The sequence below is a fragment of the Schistocerca nitens genome, chromosome 2, assembly GCF_023898315.1.
Source record: "Schistocerca nitens isolate TAMUIC-IGC-003100 chromosome 2, iqSchNite1.1, whole genome shotgun sequence".
Classification (NCBI taxonomy): domain Eukaryota; kingdom Metazoa; phylum Arthropoda; class Insecta; order Orthoptera; family Acrididae; genus Schistocerca; species Schistocerca nitens.
In genome coordinates, this window is record NC_064615.1 from 470,980,009 (window position 1) to 471,001,019 (window position 21,011).

Genomic DNA, 21,011 nt, shown 5'->3' on the forward strand with positions numbered 1-21,011 from the left:
CCGACGTCCACCAGCTGCTGAAGAGAGCGTTGGATCCGGTGCACGAAAGGGTGAACCGGGGACAGATCACTGAGGCTCTGGATAGCGCTCAGGGAATCGGAGCAGATGACATATGCAGAATGTCGGTGGCGGCAGATGTAAAGGACAGCCTGGTAGAGGGCAAAGAGCTCAGCTGTGAAGACCGAACAAAGGCCATGGAGCCGGTATTTGAAACTTTGTGCCCCGACAATAAAAGAACACCCGACCCCGTCAGTGGTCTTAGAGCCATCTGTATAAATGAAGGTCATATTAATGAACTTCGAACGAAGTTCGATAAAATGGGAGTGGTAGACTGAACCGGGGGTAACCTCCTTCGGGAGCGAGCAGAGGTCAAGGTGGACGCGAACCTGAGCCTGGAGCCAAGGTGACGTGTGGCTCTCGCCCACTCGAAAGGTTGCAGGGAGTGAAAAATTAAGGTGTTGAAGGAGGCGACGAAAGCGAACTCCAGGGGGTAGCAGGGCAGAGACATACAACCCGTATTGACTGTCGAGAGAGTCATCAAAAAAGGAACGATAAGACGGGTGGTCGGGCATTGCCAGTAGCCGACAGGCATACCGACAGAGCAGTATATCGCGCCGGTAGGTGAGTGGCAACTCACCAGCGTCAGCATGAAGACTCTCGACGGGACTAGTATAAAACGCTCCGATCGCAAGTCGTAAACCCTGATGTTGTATGGAGTTGAGGCGGCGTAAGATGGATGGCCGTGCAGAGGAGTATATGAAGCTCCCATAATCCAGCTTGGAGCGGACGATCGACCGATATAGGCGAAGTAGGACGGTTCGATCCGCTCCCCACGACATACCACTGAGAACACGGAGGACATTTAAAGAACGGGTACAACGGGCAACCAAATATGACACATGTGGAGACAGCTAAGTTTCCTGTCAAATGTAAGACCTAAAAATTTTGTTGTCTCCACGAATGGGACAGCAACGGGACCGAGTCGTAAGGACAGTGGGAGAAACTCTTTGTAGCGCCAGAAGTTAATACAGACCGTCTTCTCGGCAGAAAAACGGAAGCCATTGGCGACACTCCACGAGTAAAGACGGTCAAGAGAACGCTGAAGACAGCGCTCCAGGAAACACGTACGCTGCGCGCTGCAATAGATGGTAAAATCGTCCACGAAAAGGGAGCCTGATACATCAGCTGGGAGGCAATCCATTATTGGATTGATCGCTATGGCGAAGAGAGCGACGCTCAAAACTGAGCCCTGTGGCACCCCATTCTCCTGGCGAAAGGTGTCTGACAGGACAGAACCCACACGTACCCTGAACTGTCGATCCATTAAAAAGGAACGAATAAAAAGAGGGAGGCGACCGCGAAGGCCCCATGTATGCATGGTGCGGAGACTGCCCGCCCTCCAACAGGTGTCGTAAGCCTTCTCCAAATCAAAGAACACAGCCGCGGTCGGGCGTTTCCGCATGAAGTTATTCATAATGAAGGTCGACAAGGTAACCAGATGGTCAACAGCAGAGCGGCGCCTACGAAATCCACATTGTACATTGGTAAGTAGGCGTTGAGACTCGAGCAGCCAAACCAATCGAGAGTTAACCATTCGCTCCATCACTTTACAGACACAGCTGGTAAGCTTGTCCTTCCCCGGCTTAGGAATCGGGACAACAATAGACTCGCGCCAGCATGCGGGAACATGTCCCTCAATCCAGATGCGATTGTAAGTATGAAGAAGAAAACCTTTACCCGCAGGAGAAAGGTTCTTCAGCATCGGAATATGAATAGAATCAGGCCCTGGAGCGGAGGACCGTGATCGGCCAAGTGCGTTTTCGAGTTCCCGCATGGTGAATGGGGCATTATAACTTTCACGATTCGAGGAGCGGAAGTTAGGTGGCCTAGCCTCCTCTGCCTGTTTGCGGGGGAGGAAGGCAGGGTGGTAATGAGCGGAGCTCGAAACCTCTGCGAAAAAGTGGCCGAAGGCATTGGAGACAGCCTCAGGGGCCACAAGGACGTCATTCGCGACCGTCAAGCCAGAAACTGGTGAGTGGACCGTAGTGCCAGATAGCCGGCGCAGGCTACCCCAGACAACAGAAGAAGGAGTAAAACTGTTGAAGGTGCTTGTGAAAGCAGCCCAGCTGGCTTTCTTGCTTTCTTTAATAATACGACGACACTGTGCACGTAGTCGTTTATAATTGATACAATTCGCCACTGTAGGGTGGCGGTGAAAGGTGCGTAAAGCACGTCGACGAGCACGTAAAGCGTCTCTACATGCTGCGGTCCACCAGGGGACCGGTACGCGACGTGGAGAAGAAGTAGGGTGAGGGATGGAATATTCAGCAGCAGTGAGAATGACTCCCGTGAGGTGTGCGACCTGACTATCGCAGCTTGTGAATGTTTGATCCTGAAAGGTCGCCCTGGAAGAGAAGACCCCCAGTCTGCTTTGGAGATGTTCCAACGAGATGAGCACGGAGAGGGGGTATGCTGCAGGAGATGGATAACACACGGGAAGTGGTCGCTCGAATATGTATCAGAAAGTGCATACCACTTGAACCGGCGTGCAAGTTGGGGAGTACATATAGAGAGATCTAAATGGGAATAGGTGTGAGATGTGTCCGAAAGAAAAGTAGGGGCGCCAGTATTGAGGCAGACAAGATTGAGCTGGTTGAAAAGGTCTGCTAACAGGGAGCCCCTCGGGCAGGATGCTGGAGAGCCCCAAAGGGGATGGTGGGCTTTGAAGTCTCCAGTTAACAAAAATGGTGCAGGTAGCTGAGCAATAAGTTGCATCATGTCTGCCCTGGTAACGGCAGACGACGATGGAGTGTAAACGGTACAAATGGAAAATGTAAAAGTGGGGAGAGTAATGCGGATGGCAACTGCCTGCAGGCCGGTGTGCAACGTGATGGGATCGTAGTAAATATCATCCCGGACCAGCAACATAACCCCTCCATGAGCCGGGATACCTACCACAGGGGATAGGTCAAAACGCACAGAGGTGTAGTGTGCCAAGGCAATTTGATCACATGGGCGTAGCTTCGTTTCCTGGAGGGCTACGACGAGCGGACGGTGCAAGCGGAGCAGCAACTTCAAGTCCTCTCGGTTGGAGCGAATGCTGCGAATATTCCAGTGAATAAGTGCCATTGTAAGAAAAAAAAAAAAAGAAGATGAAAGAAGGGGTCACCTCGAAGTCCGCTGAGGGCCTGGCTTCGAGCGAGCACTGCCGCCGCTATCAGTAGGCGGACAGTCATCGTCCATTGGGTCTATAGGTTCATCGGCCATCTTGGGAGGATGGCCGGGAGGGGGAGCTTCCTCCGCCGGTGAACGGCCAGATGTTCGGCTACCAGCGGTGCGGCCAGGCGAAACGGAGGACGGCCTGGGGCGGCAACCGCTGGGTGGCGCAGGAGAAGAAATGCGCCGTGGCGGAGAAGGAGAACTGTGCTTCCTATGTGCCTTCTTGGAAGGTCGTTTGGTGGAAGTACCGGTCGAAGGCTGGGAGGTCGAGGTACGGAGGAAGTCTGCACGGGACGGTTCCTTCTTGAAGGCCCGTGCATCTGACTTCTGGGTCTTCGTCTTAGCAGAAGCTGATGAAGGGGCTGGTGTCTGTGGGGTGATGGGAGGAAGAGGAGACGTCGACCGCGCGATCTTAGCACTGGCCAAACGGACGACCGTGGTGCTGAAGGTCAGATCGCATGTCTGGGTTGCCACCTCCCTGGTAGTCCGAGGAGAGGCGAGGACAGTACTGTATTTTCCCGCTGGGAGCAGCGTGGGCTTCCTACTAGCCAATAGCTTGCGAGCAGCCGAGGTGGACACTTTCTCTTTGACCCGAATTTCTTGGATACAGCGTTCTTCCTTATAGACAGGACAGTCGCGGGAGGATGCGGCATGGTCACCCTGACAGTTCACACAATGAGGAGACGGAGGTGGACAGTCACCCTCATGGGCATCCCTGCCACAAGTGACACATTTAGCCGCATTGGAACAAGACTGTCGAGTGTGATTGAAACGCTGACACTGGTAGCAGCGCGTAGGTGTCGGGACATAGGGGCGAACTGAAATGACCTCATAGCCCGCCTTGATGGGCGATGGCAGCTTAACACTATCGAAGGTCAAGAAAAGTGTCCGGGTCGGTACAAGGTCATTGTTGACCTTTTTCATGACCCTATGGACAGCCGTCACGCCATGCTCAGCGAGGAAAGATTGAATCTCCTAGTCAGTCAAGCCGTCGAGGGATCTAGTATAGACCACACCACGAGATGAATTCAAAGTTCGGTGAGCCTCCACCCTGACAGGGAATGTGTACAGGAGTGTGGCCCGAAGCAGTTTTTGTGCCTGAAAGGCGCTCTCAGTTTCGAGTAATAAGGTACCGTTACGCAACCTGGTACAAGATTTGACAGATCCGGCTATGGCATCGACGCCCTTCTGGATAACGAAAGGGTTGACAGAGGAAAAATCCTTTCCCTCCTCAGATTGAGAAACGACGAGGAACTGTGGGGCAGGCGGTAGTACTTTTGTCACTGGTAGCTGGTCAAGTTTCTGTTTATGGGCAGAAGTCGAGAGAGATGGAGTGAAATCCATTGCGGAGGAATCCCCCATGATTGCCAGCGTCTCCGATGGCGCGCTCCTTCCTTGTGGGGACCCTCTCAGAGGGCACTCCCGCCTTAGGTGAATGTTTACACCTCAGGTCACACCTCCCGAGAAACAGACGGAGGGACCAATCGGCATGGTCAGAAGGTATCAGCTCAGGCAATCACCCCTCCCCGGGCCTGGCCTTTACCAGGGGGTACGCGCGTGCCTTACATGTCTACCCAGGGCGGGGAATTACGCGTTACCCCGTCACCGGCTACGCGTGCGAACGCGTGGGTCGGCCTTCAGGCGCGCACAGGGAGGAAGGAAGAAGAGGAAAAAGGAGAGAGGAGAGAGAGAGAGAGAGAGAGAGAGAGAGAGAGAGAGAGAGAGAGAGAGAGAGGACAGACTGTCTCAAACGCCGAGGCGGAGACCAGAGAAGGCAATGAGAAGGCAAGGAGAAGAAGGCAATGAGAAGGCAAGGAGAAGAAGGCAATGAGAAGGCAAGGAGAAGAAGGCAATGAGATTTTGCAGGGGAAAGAATAAGGAAGACAGTGAGGTGGAGAAGAGCAAAGAAAGGAACCAACCAAAGGAAGGAAGAAACGAGAAGTGAAAAAGCAAAATGACCGCAAATAGAGGTCGTGGAACCGTCCGTCTCCGGACGCAGGCGCTAACTACCCCCTTGAGGGGGAGGGACTCCTTTTAGTCGCCTCTTACGACAGGCAGGAATACCTCGGGCCTATTCTAATCCCCAGACCCGCAGGGGGGATGATTGCTGTGAAAGAGTCTTAACAAGGTACGAGATACCAGTTAAGGATACTACTCACCATAATTCTCATCTCCAACAGCTACCCATCTCACACCCTTCGCTTTGTAGGCTCTCGCAACATCTGGGACTGGTCCCCATTCACCAGTAAGTTGATTTTTCACTTTGTTCATTTCACCATTATCAGCATTCACAGCTCTAAAGTTCAAGAAATAATAAATCAACCAATCACTAACTTATGTGCTTCATTACAACAACACTACAAAAGTAATTTGCAAGGACCAACCACAAAGTGAAGAACATTCTGCCATACCAAGATTTTCTTGTTTCACATTGTTGCCTCTGATATTAAGGCACTTCTTGTACCTTGACACCACTTTGTGTATACCTTCATTATACCATGTGGCTGCCTAGCTACGGTATTCAAGAAGGCCACTACAGCATCCTTGAGGTCTTCATCATTTGTGAAGCATTTACCAGCAAGGTTTCCTTCAGTTTTGGCAAACAGGAGAAAGTCCGAACATGCCAGGTCTGGACTGTATGGAATAAGCTTGAAGATGTCCCACTGGAATTTCTCATACAGCAAGGGTTGTGTCTGCTGGGCAGTACACAGACATGCAGTGTCATGCAACAAAAAAATTCCATGCGAGAGCTTGCCCCTTCAGCAGTTCCGGAAAGCCCAATGAAAACATTCAGGGGTGTCACAGTGTGCATCACTATTGACTGTTGTGTTGTGGGGCATGAAATTGATGAGTAGTGCCCCTTCACTGTCTCAGAATACAGAAGCCTTCAGTTGTTGAGTTGATTCAGTTGGTCTGAACTCGTGTGGCTCCTTTGGTGACTGACAATGATGCCACTCCATAGATTGTCACTCCATTATGAGGGTGTTATGAGTAACCCAGAGTTCTTTTCACTTAACAATCTGTTCAATGAACATGTTGCCATCCCTTTCTTAATATGCCAAGAAAGCTAATGCAGCTCCCATTCCTGCAGCTTTCTGGTCAGCTGTGAGCAACTGTGGAACCCACCATGCACAAATTTTGTGGCATCCCAAGCGCTGAGTGACAATTTCATGCACAATTGAACAAGACAGTTCCTGACATTCTTCATGCATGTTGCTACTTGTTAATCTTCTATTATCTTAAATGATGCAAACCATCTTTGTGTTTCAGCACATCTGTGATGATGAAGGGCCACCCTGATCTATCTTTATCATGAACATTTGTTCTTCTGTTCTTAGACATTATGCATCGCTTTTGGACACTGGCTACATTCATTAAACTTTTGAAGTAAATGATAAATCTGCAATGAATGTCACAGAGTCTAATATTTTTCACCTGCAGAAACTGAATAACACCTCGCAACTCTCAGTTGGTGAGATTCATAGTCAGCATAGCCATGATCACAGCTATCTCTGCACTTACCGTGTAACCAGGTCCTACTTACAACCACATGCAGTGACTGTCCGCATCACAATAAACCAAAAACAATGAGTGGCTGCTGCAACACAGATGCATGGACTGTGACACAAATGTTCTTTACTTTCTGGATGGCTCTTATACCTAAGGTTCAAAAATATAAACTAATTCTTGTAATATTTTTATGTAGTCGTTCAACTTATTGAGAACGTATAGAAAGACTAAGAGAAGTACTTTAAAGAATTTTTTAAATTAAACTTTTATGAGGCTTGCTTGAGAATAATATATATAAACACTGCTTACAGGAGAACATTTATACAAAACTCTTCTCCTGTTACAACACTACCAAATGAATATGCATTACAGTCATCATCATTCAACTCAGCTTGCTCAGAAATTGACATCACCTATTTTATTGTGTGCTCTCACAACTTGTTAATTGATACTTACATGTTTGGTTAAGTTCATAAGCTTCCTGTGTAACCAATAACCAAGATTAATATTGATCTTGACATTTTATGCATCATTGAGGAGAAGTGAACAAAAATTTGCTGCTTTCGTCTGTTATGGTCCCTTTCTCTCCTTTCACAGTATTGCAGAGGGTGTTACAACATAGCTACTATAATTTACTACAACCAGCACTAAAGTCATGCATACTCTGAACTACAGCTTGAAGCATGAATTACTGCACGCACCCACACCCAGTAGTTACTGCTCTCCCCCCGCCACCCAATTGAGGACATTTAAAGTGTGAGAAAATGTAGGGATTAGAACATACTGGTATGTGATTCATCCTGAAATACTGTTCATGCAGCCATAAAATTACATACCATTATCTGAATATATATTTGCATGTGTGTTAAAGTAATCTGAAAATGGTTGCTGGTGACAACCAAAATCTGTAATGTTGTGAAGTTACCACCAATCTTGTTAATGAATAAAATAATATTTTTAGGGCATTACCACAATTTTCCAACCAACCTTTCACAGTATTATTGAGCTGCTATCTTTTCTGAAAGCTTGTTTTAATATAATATCTGCTTTATATTCTTATTTTTCCTCCAGTTTTAGAAAGAAAGCGAACTTAATGATTTATAAATATCTTACCCTATGAACATGTTATTCGAAATGTTATCGAGATGGCCACGATACTTCAGCCATGGGCCTGCTGCAGAGATGTGATCAGTTGTGCACTTGCCCTTTACCTGTAACAATGAAAATTGTGTGTCTTTAGCCTATATTGATATTAAGGTCCTTGTTTGATTACAAAAGCAGAAGCTAGTAGAGAAAACAAAAATAATACAGTCAAGCAAGTACACTAGTGATGTATTCATAATGGTGAAATTATGAAGAGAAAACTGCACAAAATAATACTTTAAGTTAATACTTTATAAACTGTCAAACTTCAAATACAAGAAGCTTACTTATTTATTTATGTTCCACCCTCCTAAACCACTGGACTAATTTCAACCAAACTTGGTAAACATATCACTTAATGTCTGGAGATAAACACTGTGGGGGTATGACCTACCTAACTTCAGATGGGCAGGGGTGGGGGTGAAAAGGAGAGGAACAGAGAAGGAGAAAAGAACAGTGGGTGTGCCAACAGAAAGCAGTGCACATTGAGGGTGAAGCGAAGGAAATCATGAGGAAGTGACAGGACAAAGGGGGCAGAAATTGGTGGAGGGTACGGGGAGAGTAGGTTACTATACGTTGAGCCTGGGATGACTTTTGGGAGTGGAGAATGTGTTGTATGGATAGCTCCCTTCTGCACAGGTCAGGAAAGTTGGTAGAGGGGGGACAATCCAGATGGCTCCAGTTGTGAAGCAGGCACTGAAATTGGGCATGAAATCTAAAAGCTGCATATTGTGTCACATGGTGATCCATTTTGCTCTTGGTCACAGTTTGCCAGTGCCCATTCATGCTGGTGGACAGCTTAGTCATACCAACATAAAAATCTGAGCAATGATTGCAGCAGAGTTGGTATGTAACATGACTGCTCACACTGGTGGGAACAGGAAGTGATGGGTGGATGGACTAGGCAGGTCTTGCATCTGGGTCTTCCACAGGGATATGATATTTGTGGCAAGGTGTTGGGATTGAGAGTAGTACAGGGACAGAATAGGATGTTGTGGAGGTTAGGTGGGTGACAGCATGCCACTTTAGGAGGGCTAGAAAGGATCTTGGGTACGAACCACTGATGAGAGATGTGGTTCAGCAGTTATAGTCTTGGGTCACACAATGTGACAAAGGAGACACTATTCTGTAGCTGGTTCTTGGGGATGGCGGGAGGTTTGGGGGTTGTTGGGGATCTGACACAGGAAATATGTTTGAGGATTAGGTCTGGGAAATAGTATATCTGTGAAGGCCTTTCTGTAACATTCAGCATACTACGCAAGGGAGCTCCCTGTTACTGCAGATATGCTGTTCCCGGGTGGTCAGGGTGTATGGGAGGGATTTTTTGGTGTAGAAGGGATGACAGCTATCTAAATGCAAGTTGTTGGTTGGTAGGTTTAACATGGACAGAGGTGTGGATGGAGCCAGCAGAAAGGAGGTGGTCAGTTGCCAAGAATGTTGGGTTGAGGATGACCAAGTGAAAGAGATGGGAGAAAAGGTGTTGAGGTTGTAAAGGTATGAAGCTAGGGGGCCCAGGTTCAGATCATTAAGATATCATCAATGAACCTGAACCAGAAAGAGGTTAGGGGTTTGGGGATGCTAGGAAGTCTCATCATCATGTCTGTCTGCAACTCAATGTTTCATCTTTATTGTGAGTAGCAATCTATGGAAGAAGGTTCAAAGTTTTGACACAGCTGCACTGTTGTTTGTAGCAACACTGTGACTACACCACAAGAGAAATTATTGTGCATGTTGGAATTTGTGCAAAATGAAGTCACTGTTCAAGTGCAACGTGCATTCCACCATCAATTCAGCAAGAAGCCATCTCTGCATAAGCAGATTTATGACTGGTATACAAAATTCTTGGAAGTTGGTTGCATATGAAAAGGGAAGAGCACTGGTTGGTGATGCACGCCTGATGAAAATATCGAGCATATCCGAGATGCGTTCACGACTTCCTCAAATTAATCAATGTTTCATTTACTGGGTAAAGCAAACTGCCATAATATAAGAATTTGTGGGTCACAAATCCTGGCATCATCGTTGAACATGAAAGAGACTCACCAAAACTGAATGTGTTTCATGTTGTTTTTGTTCACAAAGTTTATGGACTTTCCCTTTTTGCAGAGTAACTGACACAGGAATGTAATACCCGGACATGCTGTAAAACTTGTTGTTTCCTCACTTTCCAATAATTGCATTTTTATGCATGATGGCACTCCATTTCATTTTCACCTTGAGGTGCAGTGATATTTTAACAACACCATGCAATAACACAGGAATTTCCAGAAGTGGACAATAAGATCTTTTTTTATTGCTTTTGGCTTCCCAGGTCACCAGACCTCATACCTAGCAATTATTTTTTTCTGTGGTGGTACATAAAAGAATCTTCGTCCCACCTATGGCAGCTGCTCTTCAAGAACTAAGAAACTGAATTGATGAAGCTGTCCATTCGATAAACAGAGACCTGCTGAATCATGTATGGAATGAAATGTACTATCATTCTGGTGTTTCACTAAGTGCTTGTGTGTGTGTGTGTGTGTGTGTGTGTGAGAGAGAGAGAGAGAGAGAGAGAGAGAGAGAGAGAGAGAGAGAGAGAGAACATGAAACATTAACCTTCCTCTATTCAGTGACATGTGCAGAGAGTTTCTTTTTTCCATAGTTCACCTGTAATAAAATCAGTTCTTTCCTTCTGAATCACCCATTACTTTATTGTTAGTATTTGCTACATATCACTGTTACAAAATACTACTGCTTGAAAACTACCATTCACTCTTTAACGCCACAATCCAAATATTTCTACTCTGAGCACTATCATTGCACTTTTTTTCATTAGTTTCCTCACTAAGCACCCTTGCTCCACCCCACTCACACTTCCTTGTGTGTTGAAACCGTTCAGAGTTAAATTTTGCCCTACTCTACCTCCCACCAACACAACGTGTTATCTGCTAGATAAGATACAGATATCAGCAATGTTTCTACTGCAGAAAACAATACAATTAATTCTACTATCACTGAATCACATTTCTGAAATAACCCAAACTGGTTCAGTGAACATACTGTCAGACTGTTCAGCCAATGGTCGCTGACTTCAGTTTCTTTCTCCTGTTTTGTCTGTAAAATTGTTGAATCTCCTCTTTTGTGAATACCGTATTTACTCGAATCAAAGCCGCACCTGTAAAATGAGACTCGAAATCAAGGAAAAAAATTTTCCTGAATCTAAGCCACACCTGGAATTTGAGACTCGAAATTCAAGACGAGAGAAAAGTCTTAGACTGCACCTCCAAACTGAAACAAAGTTGGTCCATTGTAACATGAGACACAATTAAGGTCAAATGGATGAAGATAAACCTACAGTAGTTCGAGTCGTAAGCTTAACAGTTAAGATTTACCAAGTAGCCATTGCTATGTGTCAGGCGCTCCGTCTGTATTTATACGGGTACCCTTCCTTTTTCACGTGCTTCGTCTGGTTTGAATCGACTGCTTATTGTGCTTTGATCTGATAAGTGCCATTCTCTTTGTTATAGGTGTTTACGTCACTCTAAGCTGAAACTGCATTATTGTACTGTATCCTGCTTTGTTTGTCGCATTCTGATAATGAGTGTTTACGACCTGTAGCCGCTCGCTACCGCCGATTACAATACAAAAAAAAGGAGAGGAATTGTCTCATAAGCGAAACAAAGGCAAGAGACTGCTATTTGTTGTTACTTACACCGCTGCTTTCTTTGATAATGATCAACAAGAACCAAATAATATTCTGCGTATGATAGAAGATGTTCTGAACGAGAGTTTAGCGAAAATTTTTCTCCGTTTGAAAATCTTTGCAGACGCCTCTTTAGTACATTACATTCTTCTCAGAAATTAGAGTCATCTTAGATTTAAAAATCTAGTCAGTTGCCATGCTTCATTTCTGACTATCACTATTCACCCAGCATAAGAATAATATGAATATAAACATGACATGATATGTATATTCTTCCGTGTTTGCTGTTGACTCACTCTAGTATCTTAGTTTATTAGGCAGACCGGATTTAAATGAGATAGCAGCAAACACGAAAGAATACACGGCATTATGTTTACATTCTTCTACCTTTTGCTGACGCAGAGGTTTCGGTGTCAGTATTTATCTTTGTGCCTGTGTAGTGCTCATATATTTGATGGCAGAAGTTAGTTGTGGCGGCACCTACCAACATTTTTCAGAACTTCTGCTTACTTTGCACTCGATTCTAAGCCGCAGGCGGTTTTTTGGATTACAAAAACCAGAAAAAAGTGCGGCTTAGATTCGAGTAAATACGGTAGATACACAATCTTATGTCTGTATTTCTTCAACACTTCACAATACATAATTTATACTGATCTTTCATCATGAGAATGGAATGTTCTCATAAATATGGCAACTAATTGTTCCTAGCTGTGTTAAAGTTCAATTTTGTTTAAATGTAGCCAGAAATGTTGTGATAAAATCTTCTCTGTAAATATTTTGCATGGTATTCCAGTGGCCCGTTTCCCAGTTAATTCTTGTAAACTGTCTCCACCCTCCCATATCTGCTCCAAAACTCTGCATTAACATATCTATCCATGTAGCCTTTCAATTCTTTCTTCTGTGATCACATTCCTCTGTTCCAGCTCACTCCCACCTTGATTCAAATTATAATTTCTGCAGTACCTTAAACCGAATACCACACTGGTTGTAGCTCGTGCTGAGTATTTCTTGTTATGGTCCTTTATCTGTGGCCTTTTCCAGTTCCTGAATCCTCAAACTGACATTATTGTCCAGCACTGGCATTCCCAAAGAAAGAACTGTCCTCATCTCTTCCACATTAGGTTTATTTATTATCTTGTCAGTGAAACAATAGTTTCAATGCTCTTTCATTTCCTTTCCTGGTAAGGCACAGTGTATGATATTACAAGCAGTCAAGTCAGTGTTACACCAGCCAATAGTCCAGCCTTCCAGCCATTTAAATGGTGCAAACCTGTCATATCTGCTAGGGCCATGTCCAAATTTGTCCCACCCTTCCTTTGTAAGTTCGAAGAGTTCAAGATACAGTCATTATTTTTCAAATGAGTTCAATGATGGTCTCTTCCAGTTCCCTTCTGCTCAGTATGGCGCCTCAGTCCCAATACTGATTTAGCATATGTATTTATGTATAAATAAGAGACTTCAACTTTCAGAATGACAAACTTCCTGTCAGGGAATAACTGCATGGAAATGGTTAATGAACTAGTCGAAAGAGTAGAGCAAAATTATATTTTAGAGCAGTTGTTGTCTAGTACCCAAACCTTAACATTAAAGTTGGTGACATCCGAATTCATTGAATCGAAGAAAGATTGCAGATAGAGATGATTATAGTAACATAATGTTGAAATTGTGAAAGATTAGGTTGCTTGCTATTGTTGGCTAACTGTCTGGAAAACGGAACAATGAAACAGAAATCTGTCATCACCAAAATTTACAGTGTGGCCCCCTTCTATCATCATATGAAGGCATAAGGCTGTTGTTGGCTTCAAGATTTATTAATTATGCATGGAAAGGAAGGGAGGAAGATGGAGGAGCAGGGTGTCGAGCCAGATTTTTCTGCCCACTAACAGCTTAAATAATGGAAAGAGTAAAAGTAATGACTCCTCATATATTTGAGGCATTCAGTGGTGAAAACAAACTTAACAATTTTTAAGGTTCCAGTCAAGATCCTCCTCCAGACTTAGCTAGCACAGGAAAACCACACACACACACACACACACACACACACACACACACACACACACACACACAATGTTAAAGAGGACAGTGTGCGATAAGCAAGAACAAATGACAGCAACTCTATAACATTAACAATTTTTATTAGTAACGTTCACAATTTCCAAGAAAGAGCTGTGGTCATTGATGCCACTGAAATGAAATGCTTATGTCAGAAATTTTTTGCAATGAATGACATACCATGAGAAGAAATTCTACTTAAAGAAATATGATCAGTCTAAACTTAATTCCATACTATAGAACACTGTAGTTCACACACATTATGTTTTACTTGAGTGCTGCATTGTGTTTACCTGTACAGCTGTCTCAAATTATTTTCTTGGTGCTAAGACAAAAGCATCTGTCATTGTTTTCTCCCCTCCATACTCTACTATTATCACAGAAAATACAAGTAAAATATTTCACTATTTCCTTCAGTGTGACCGAGTGAGATGGCACAGTGATTAGCACAGTGGATTCGCATTTGGGAAGATGCTGGTTCTAATCCACATCCGATCATCCAGATTTAAGTTTTCTGTGATTTCCCCAACATCACTCAAGGCAAATGCCCCAACAAAAACAATTCAAGCTTGTGCTCTGTCTCCAATGACCTCATTGTCGATGGGATGATAAACCATAATCTTCCTTGCTTTCCTTAGGTGTCTCTTGTGTTACTATATAACACTATGAAGCCAACATTCAGTATTTTGTTTTTGTTTCATTAATTCAACACATGTTACAAGCACATATATTCAGTGTGAAGTTTTATTCACAAGAGTAGATAATTTGACATAGGAAAACAATACCTGAACTCAGTCATATTAAGAGTCTCTCTCTCTCTCTCTCTCTCTATCTCTCTCTCTCTCTCAAGAAGTCAACCAGTATTTCTGTATGTTTTGTACATCATTTAATTTTTTCATTCTTCTGTTATGTGAATTACTAGCATAACATGCCAAAGGACACAATAAATTATTGCTAGTTATTTTGAAGATAAAGTCTGCCTCCGTAGCATTACCGCCTACCACGCAGTGGGCCCGGGTTTGATTCCCGGCAGGGGACTGGGTGTTTTGTGTCCATCATCATTTTCGTCATCACTGACTCGCAAGTCGCTGATGTGGCGTCAACTAAAGACGACTAGCAATACAGTGGCCAAACTCCCCCGAATGGGGCCTCCCATTTCCATTCCAAGATACAGCATTCATCTTTACAGGCCAAGTGCACACAACTTTTTTTAACCTGTCTCAGAAGACAAGTGAAAGTCAAACATTTAATATGTGCTGAAATGTCATGTGTGATGCTATCACTTTCTTCCCATGCAGCTCACAAATATTTCCAGAACTTTCATTGCATGTTTGGAACTGGCCAAAGCTCATGTAAATACAGAAATTAAATAATAACATGGGCACAGTTAACATTTTAGTCTAGGTGTTAGGCATTAGATTATCACTGATATGGACAATTACCCTATGTTGCTATCCACATTTATGACGAGTGGAATTCTGTGAGAGATTAAGTGGATATGTGATTCAGTACACCATTATGGCCTTATGATTAGTTTTCAAAATTGCCCTTATGCCATTTCTCATTGATTTTTCTTATTCCATATTGTTTATTTTTGGATTAAACATCAGAAAAAGTATGAGTGCATATTACATTGGCAGAGACAAGTGTCACCCATTATCAAGTGTTAGTTGTCTTCAGGTGTCTAAATCAACAACCTTCACAGAAATTATCAATGATACAATGTAAGCCATATGCAGATTACACAAGCACTTCTTCCATACCTTAATGAGTATTGTCATGTCAGTGAGGTCCTTTCCATCCCAAACATCAAATGGTTCTAGAAGTTGCAGACGCTGGCTCTTAGGATCAACATTAACCTTCAATTTGCCACCATCTGGTGGGGGAGCTTGGTATGTGTCCTCACCTGGGTCAAAGCCTTTCGTTGGTAGTTCATCAGCAAAGGGATCATCCAGCTTAAATTCCTTGCCTGGGAAAAATAATTTCCTTTTTAAGTTAATTAGCAATAGCACAAATTAAAAAAAAAAATTCACACACAAAAATATAGCACACCTACTCGTAAACACATGCATGTACAATTGCTCACACAGTAAACCAGAGCAGTGATTTTAATTTAAAAATTGATTAAGTGCTCACAAAGGGAGCCAGGATCAATCTTCACTTGAGAGAGATTCCCTGCACCTCTGACCTGCATTCTGAACCTGATTTACACTCTCAACTACTTGCTAACAATATTATGACTGAATGTATTTTGGCTAAGTGTGACAGACAGATGGATGTTGTCATTAGTAGTGTCATGTACAGGGAGACGATATATGGTGTACAAGAAAGATGGACTTAAAAAGTTGCTGTGGAAACATTAAAACTCTGATTGGCTCTACTTGGGGGCAAATTTATATCAGAGATATAAGCCAAAAGCACTGGTCCTGGGAGCAGAACAAAGGGGCACGTTAACTACTATGGACAGGGTGGTGGGAGGAAGGAGGGGAAAGAAAGGAAGTTAAATATTGTAGTAACAGACACACACAAGGTAGAGGAGAAGAAATTCAAGACGCAAGGGATGGAAATAAAGAGAGAGGTAACACATGGTAGGATGGAGGGCAGGGGAGAGGAGACAAAGGTTTGCAGGTGCACAAGGAAATTGTCGGGGGAAGTAAAATGCAGAAGGCTAAGTGTGGATGAGAAGGGTGACAACATTAATAAGTAAGCCTGGTGGCTCTGCTGAGGAGGATGTTGGCAGCATTCACACAGAATATATGCTATTAGTAGTTTCTGCAAGAGCTACAGAATGTAAATAATGGCATGTGCACTATGTGTACTACTATCTGTGAAAGCATCCAAATATAAATAACGACATGTGTATAAAAGAAGGTAGTAGCTCAGAAATCTACTACAATAAATAATATTGCCAAACACAGTTACATTTCATGTGTATGATTAGTTTTTTCCCTTTAAAATAGTAACTGGATAATTGAGTAAAATTTGTAAGTTTTCAGTAGAAATATGGACAAGGAAATTAAAGCTCAGGCACCCAACTGCGCAAATAAAATTTCTTCCACTGATATTTCAGCTGTGTGTAGTCCAGCCATCCTCAGAGTGAGTCACAAGACTCATGACAAGGTGCCAAGTGCAGCCTTATATGCTCCACCATGGCAGTAGGTGCCTGCGAGTCACAGACACTGGTCAGCAGCAAAGAGATACAGACATTTGAATTGCTTATTGATGTATGTTCAGCAGCAATGACACAATAACGGCTTCTCTGCAACTTAATTATCCCAAGAGCCATATTCCATTTTTTGTCCAAATTAAAACCATCTCTTTTTTTTAAAATTATTATTAACTAATCTAATCTCTACCCAACTCTTCCTTTTGGGATTCTGTCTTCAAGGAAGCTATAGAGATAAGATTAGCTAATAATAATTTAATAAACAAGAGATAATGGTTTTAATTTGGACAAAGCATGGAATCCGTCACTTGAGATAATTAAACTGCTGAGAAGTCGTCACAGTGACATCACCGCTGAATATACATTGACAAGCGAATCGAATATCTGTACGCCTTTGCCAAAGGCCGTGCATGTGAAAGTGTATCTCTTTGCTGCTGACCAGCATCTGTGACTCGCAGGCACGTACCACCACTGTGGAGTATATAAGGCTGCACTTGGCACCTTGTCGTCAGTCTTGTGTCTCACTCTGAGGATGGCCGGATGATATGCAGCCAAACATCAGTGGAAGAAATTTTATTTGCATAGCTGTTTGCCTGAAATTCAATGCACTATTCATTACACTGCGAAAAGTTGAAAATGCACAAGGATACACATCTCTAGATGAACATTTCTTGAAGTAGAATGATATGTTGCTATTATTCAGCCAAGTAGTTGTTACCAATTTATGCACAATATTTTAACAACTGGGTAGTCACTGAAACAACAACCCAGTTGTGCAACTACAAGCACATTATTAATTAATAATCGCGAGGAAAACTGAGAGGTCACAGAGACTCAACTTTCCAGCATGTTGAAATAGTGACAAAAATTCTGTACTTGAGCTTTACTCCTCTGTGCACGTTTTTTTTTCTTTTACTATTAGGACACACAAATTATTAAGACATCTGTACAAATTCGATCTGTGCCTATCAATGTGGTACTTAATAACTCAGAAGAGCTGTCTTCATGATCCCTTATACAGGAAGAGCAACTACAGTTTCTGTTGCTTACAACATTAACAGATCTAATAACGCTAAAAAACATACCATCTGATCCCTTCAAGGTATCCTTCGTAGGGTCAAAGTCAAGGGTGCCTGCAATGGACAGAGCAGTAACGAGCTCAGGCGATGTCACAAAGGCATGTGTTGCAGGATTTGCATCATTTCGTCCAGTGAAGTTACGATTGTACGAAGACACAATTGTATTCTTCTCTCCCTTTTTGACATCTTTGCGATCCCACTGTCCTATACAAGGTCCGCAGGCATTGGCCAAGACTGTGCCTCCAAACTGCCTTAGTGTTTCTGCCTGAAAAATTAATAATCGTGGTATTAAAAATGTCAGTTACCAACAGTAAAATTGTCTAGGCCAATAGTGCTATCGGAACAAAAATCAGTCCAGCAACACTCAATAAACAAATAAATATTGCACTTACAAGTCTTCACATTCCACTGTGGACTTTGAAGTATCATTAGTGAAGCATACAATGAAATGACAATAATTTGTTCCCATGTTAAACAGATGATTCAGTCCCCAAGATTTCTCACTGTTATGCATAATGGCATATTAACTTTTATTTTTAGTGGAGGGCAAGCAAACGTTTTCAGTCCTTGTTGAGTGAAAAAGGGAGGGGGGGGGGAGGAAGGGGAGGGCTGGCAATAAACCTCACTGGTTTCATCTAATGCGAATTAGACATATATCTTTCAGGAAACCCATTAAATAGACAAGTTTATTGGTAGGGTGTGGAAGATTAGGCAGTCAGTGTTATGTTGCTCTACAAAGGAAACAGTTCATTAATATTATGTAAAATAAGGGAAATACAACTACTCACCTATAGTGGATCAAAGCATGGAGCACAGAAACACACAAAATAAAACAGCATTCATACTAGCTTTGGAATACTAGGTCTTTTCCTAGTAATAGTACACACATTCACAAACATAACCACACAGACACCCAAACGCAAGCTCCCACGGCAAGACTAATTATTGACAATCTGTTACTGGAATCAGTTGCCTGAACTGATAGGGAGAGAGTAGGGAAGGATGAGGTAGTGGAAAAAAGGCAGGTTGTTGCACAGACACACACCAGCCACCTTCTGTTGCGCAATATGAACGCCCATGTTTATCGGCTGCCAAACTAAAGAGAGCCGTGCTATGATTCCCATCTTGACTGTTAGCAGATCATGCATGTTTGTTTATGATATCATTGTACAATCGCATGTGTTTCCTACTGTTGTGGGTATAAATTTGCAATCAAACTTACTTATGGACAGGAGCGCCCACTATTTCCTGCTACTTTTAAAAAAGAAAAAAAAAAAAAATTTGCGAACTTCCTTTGTACCTTTCTATATATTACCTACCATTTATTAACATTATAACACTTCACCCATAAATTTTCAACTTCTCATTTTCCATATTTTTGTACAAATTTTCAGTTACTCCTCCTGATGCCAGACCATCCAACCATGAATCTTCGCTCATTCTGCCTGTATCAATCCTGAAAACTTTCCTCTACCCTTAAAAAACTCCAATGACACATCCTCTTTCTAAAGTCCTGCCTGGCACATCATATACCAGCTAATGGACTTACCATAAAAACGGTCATCATCACAGGCCATCTCGTATCCTACAGCAGGAGGCTCCACCTTCTCAATGCCATCAGCCTCTCACCCTCACAAATCAGGTCCTTTATAATCATACAATCCAAGCTCAAAACATACTTTACAGTAGCTACTCTTTTTTGCAAAATCATTTTACTCTCTGACCCAAACAGCTGGAACAGCACTCCCACCACCATTCCCAGCTACTCCAGTCTTATGCCCACATGGGACTACCTACAAGCATGAAAAGCCTACCCCTCTGATCCAACACCCCTGCCAACCCTCATAGCTCCCCAACCATGCCCTGCAGACTTACTCCACCTTCCATATCCCCAAAAACTTCCATCACTCTCCGTGGATCTTGGTACTCCTGAACATCCATCCCACAAAACTGTTGTCAACCTTTCCGCCAAAACTCTGATCCCTCAAGAAGTCCCAGTGTTTTCTAACGGAGTCACCTTTAGCCCAAACTTGATTTCAACCAGACTGGAATTGTAGAAACACCTTCTTTCCTTTACTTGTTCTTTGCAAGGGAAACATTTTTTTGGCACACAACCCTATTCATAACAGCCAACTGAAACTCCATATACAGCTCTGTCTACAGCATTTACAGCCTCCCTACAAACCTGATCCTTCCACAAAGTCATTCTCTGGTTATCTTTAAGGAATTCTCAGTTTAACTGGCCTCACCTTCCTTTCCTAGATCCCTTTCTGGTAAGTACATCACCACTTTTGTGGAAAACATTGCCAACTGTAACCTGAAAAACAATCCTGACATCATCTTCCCATGACCACAGTGGCCATGAATCATAGTTACTGTGTGGCTGCGGGTCTCCACCAACTTTCCAACACCTCTCCATACAAACCTTACAACCATGATCCCATCCCAAAAGTCTAACGTGACCTCAAGCAGTTTCTCAATGCCTTAGGTTCATTTCAAAACCAGACACCTGAATCCACCTCCCTTCTCACACCTACAACACTCTACACTACTACCTTTTGCCTACTGTCCAAACTCCACAAAGCAAACCCATAGGTCTGCCTACTGGTCACCCAATTGCAGCTGGTTACAATGCTCTCACAGAACGAACGTCTGCCTTTGCTGACCAACACCCCCAAACTATTGTCCATAGTCTCCCATCCTACATTCAAAACACTGTTCACTTCCTTCACTGCCTCTCCATAGTCCCACCAGACTCCCTGTTTGTCAGTGTGGAAGCGACATCCTTTTACACCACCCTCCCCCATGCACACTGCCTTTCCCAACATTGTTCTCATTTCCTCCAGATACTAAACCTGTCAAATTTTTCCTAATCCTCCTGGCCATCCGCATTCTGACCCACAATCATCTCATTTTTGAAGGCAAATCTACAAAGAAATCCATGGTACTGCCAACGGTACTTGCATGGCACCACCCTATGTCAACTTATTTATGGGCTACCTGAAGGAACCCTTCCTATGCAGTCAACATCTAAATCTCTTGCCTGGTTCAGAGTCAGAAATGACATTTTCACGATTCGGACTCACAGAATGGACAACATTTGCTCTTTCCTCCATAACTTTAACACTTATTCCCAAACCTGCTTAACCTGATCCATCTC

At 43.3% G+C, this 21,011-nt stretch overlaps 1 protein-coding gene across 1 annotated transcript in view; it reads right to left on the reverse strand.

The window, feature by feature from the left end:
* The window catches only part of LOC126236387 (probable aconitate hydratase, mitochondrial), a 131,961-nt gene that overhangs the window by 18,735 nt on the left and 92,215 nt on the right, over positions 1-21,011 (reverse strand). The window contains exons 10-13 of the mRNA XM_049945673.1: positions 17,858-18,116; positions 15,370-15,575; positions 7,843-7,940; positions 5,379-5,515 (exon numbers count right to left, since the gene is read on the reverse strand). Of these exons, the coding sequence (XP_049801630.1) occupies positions 5,379-5,515; positions 7,843-7,940; positions 15,370-15,575; positions 17,858-18,116 (700 nt within the window). The remainder of the gene's footprint in view (positions 1-5,378; positions 5,516-7,842; positions 7,941-15,369; positions 15,576-17,857; positions 18,117-21,011) is intronic.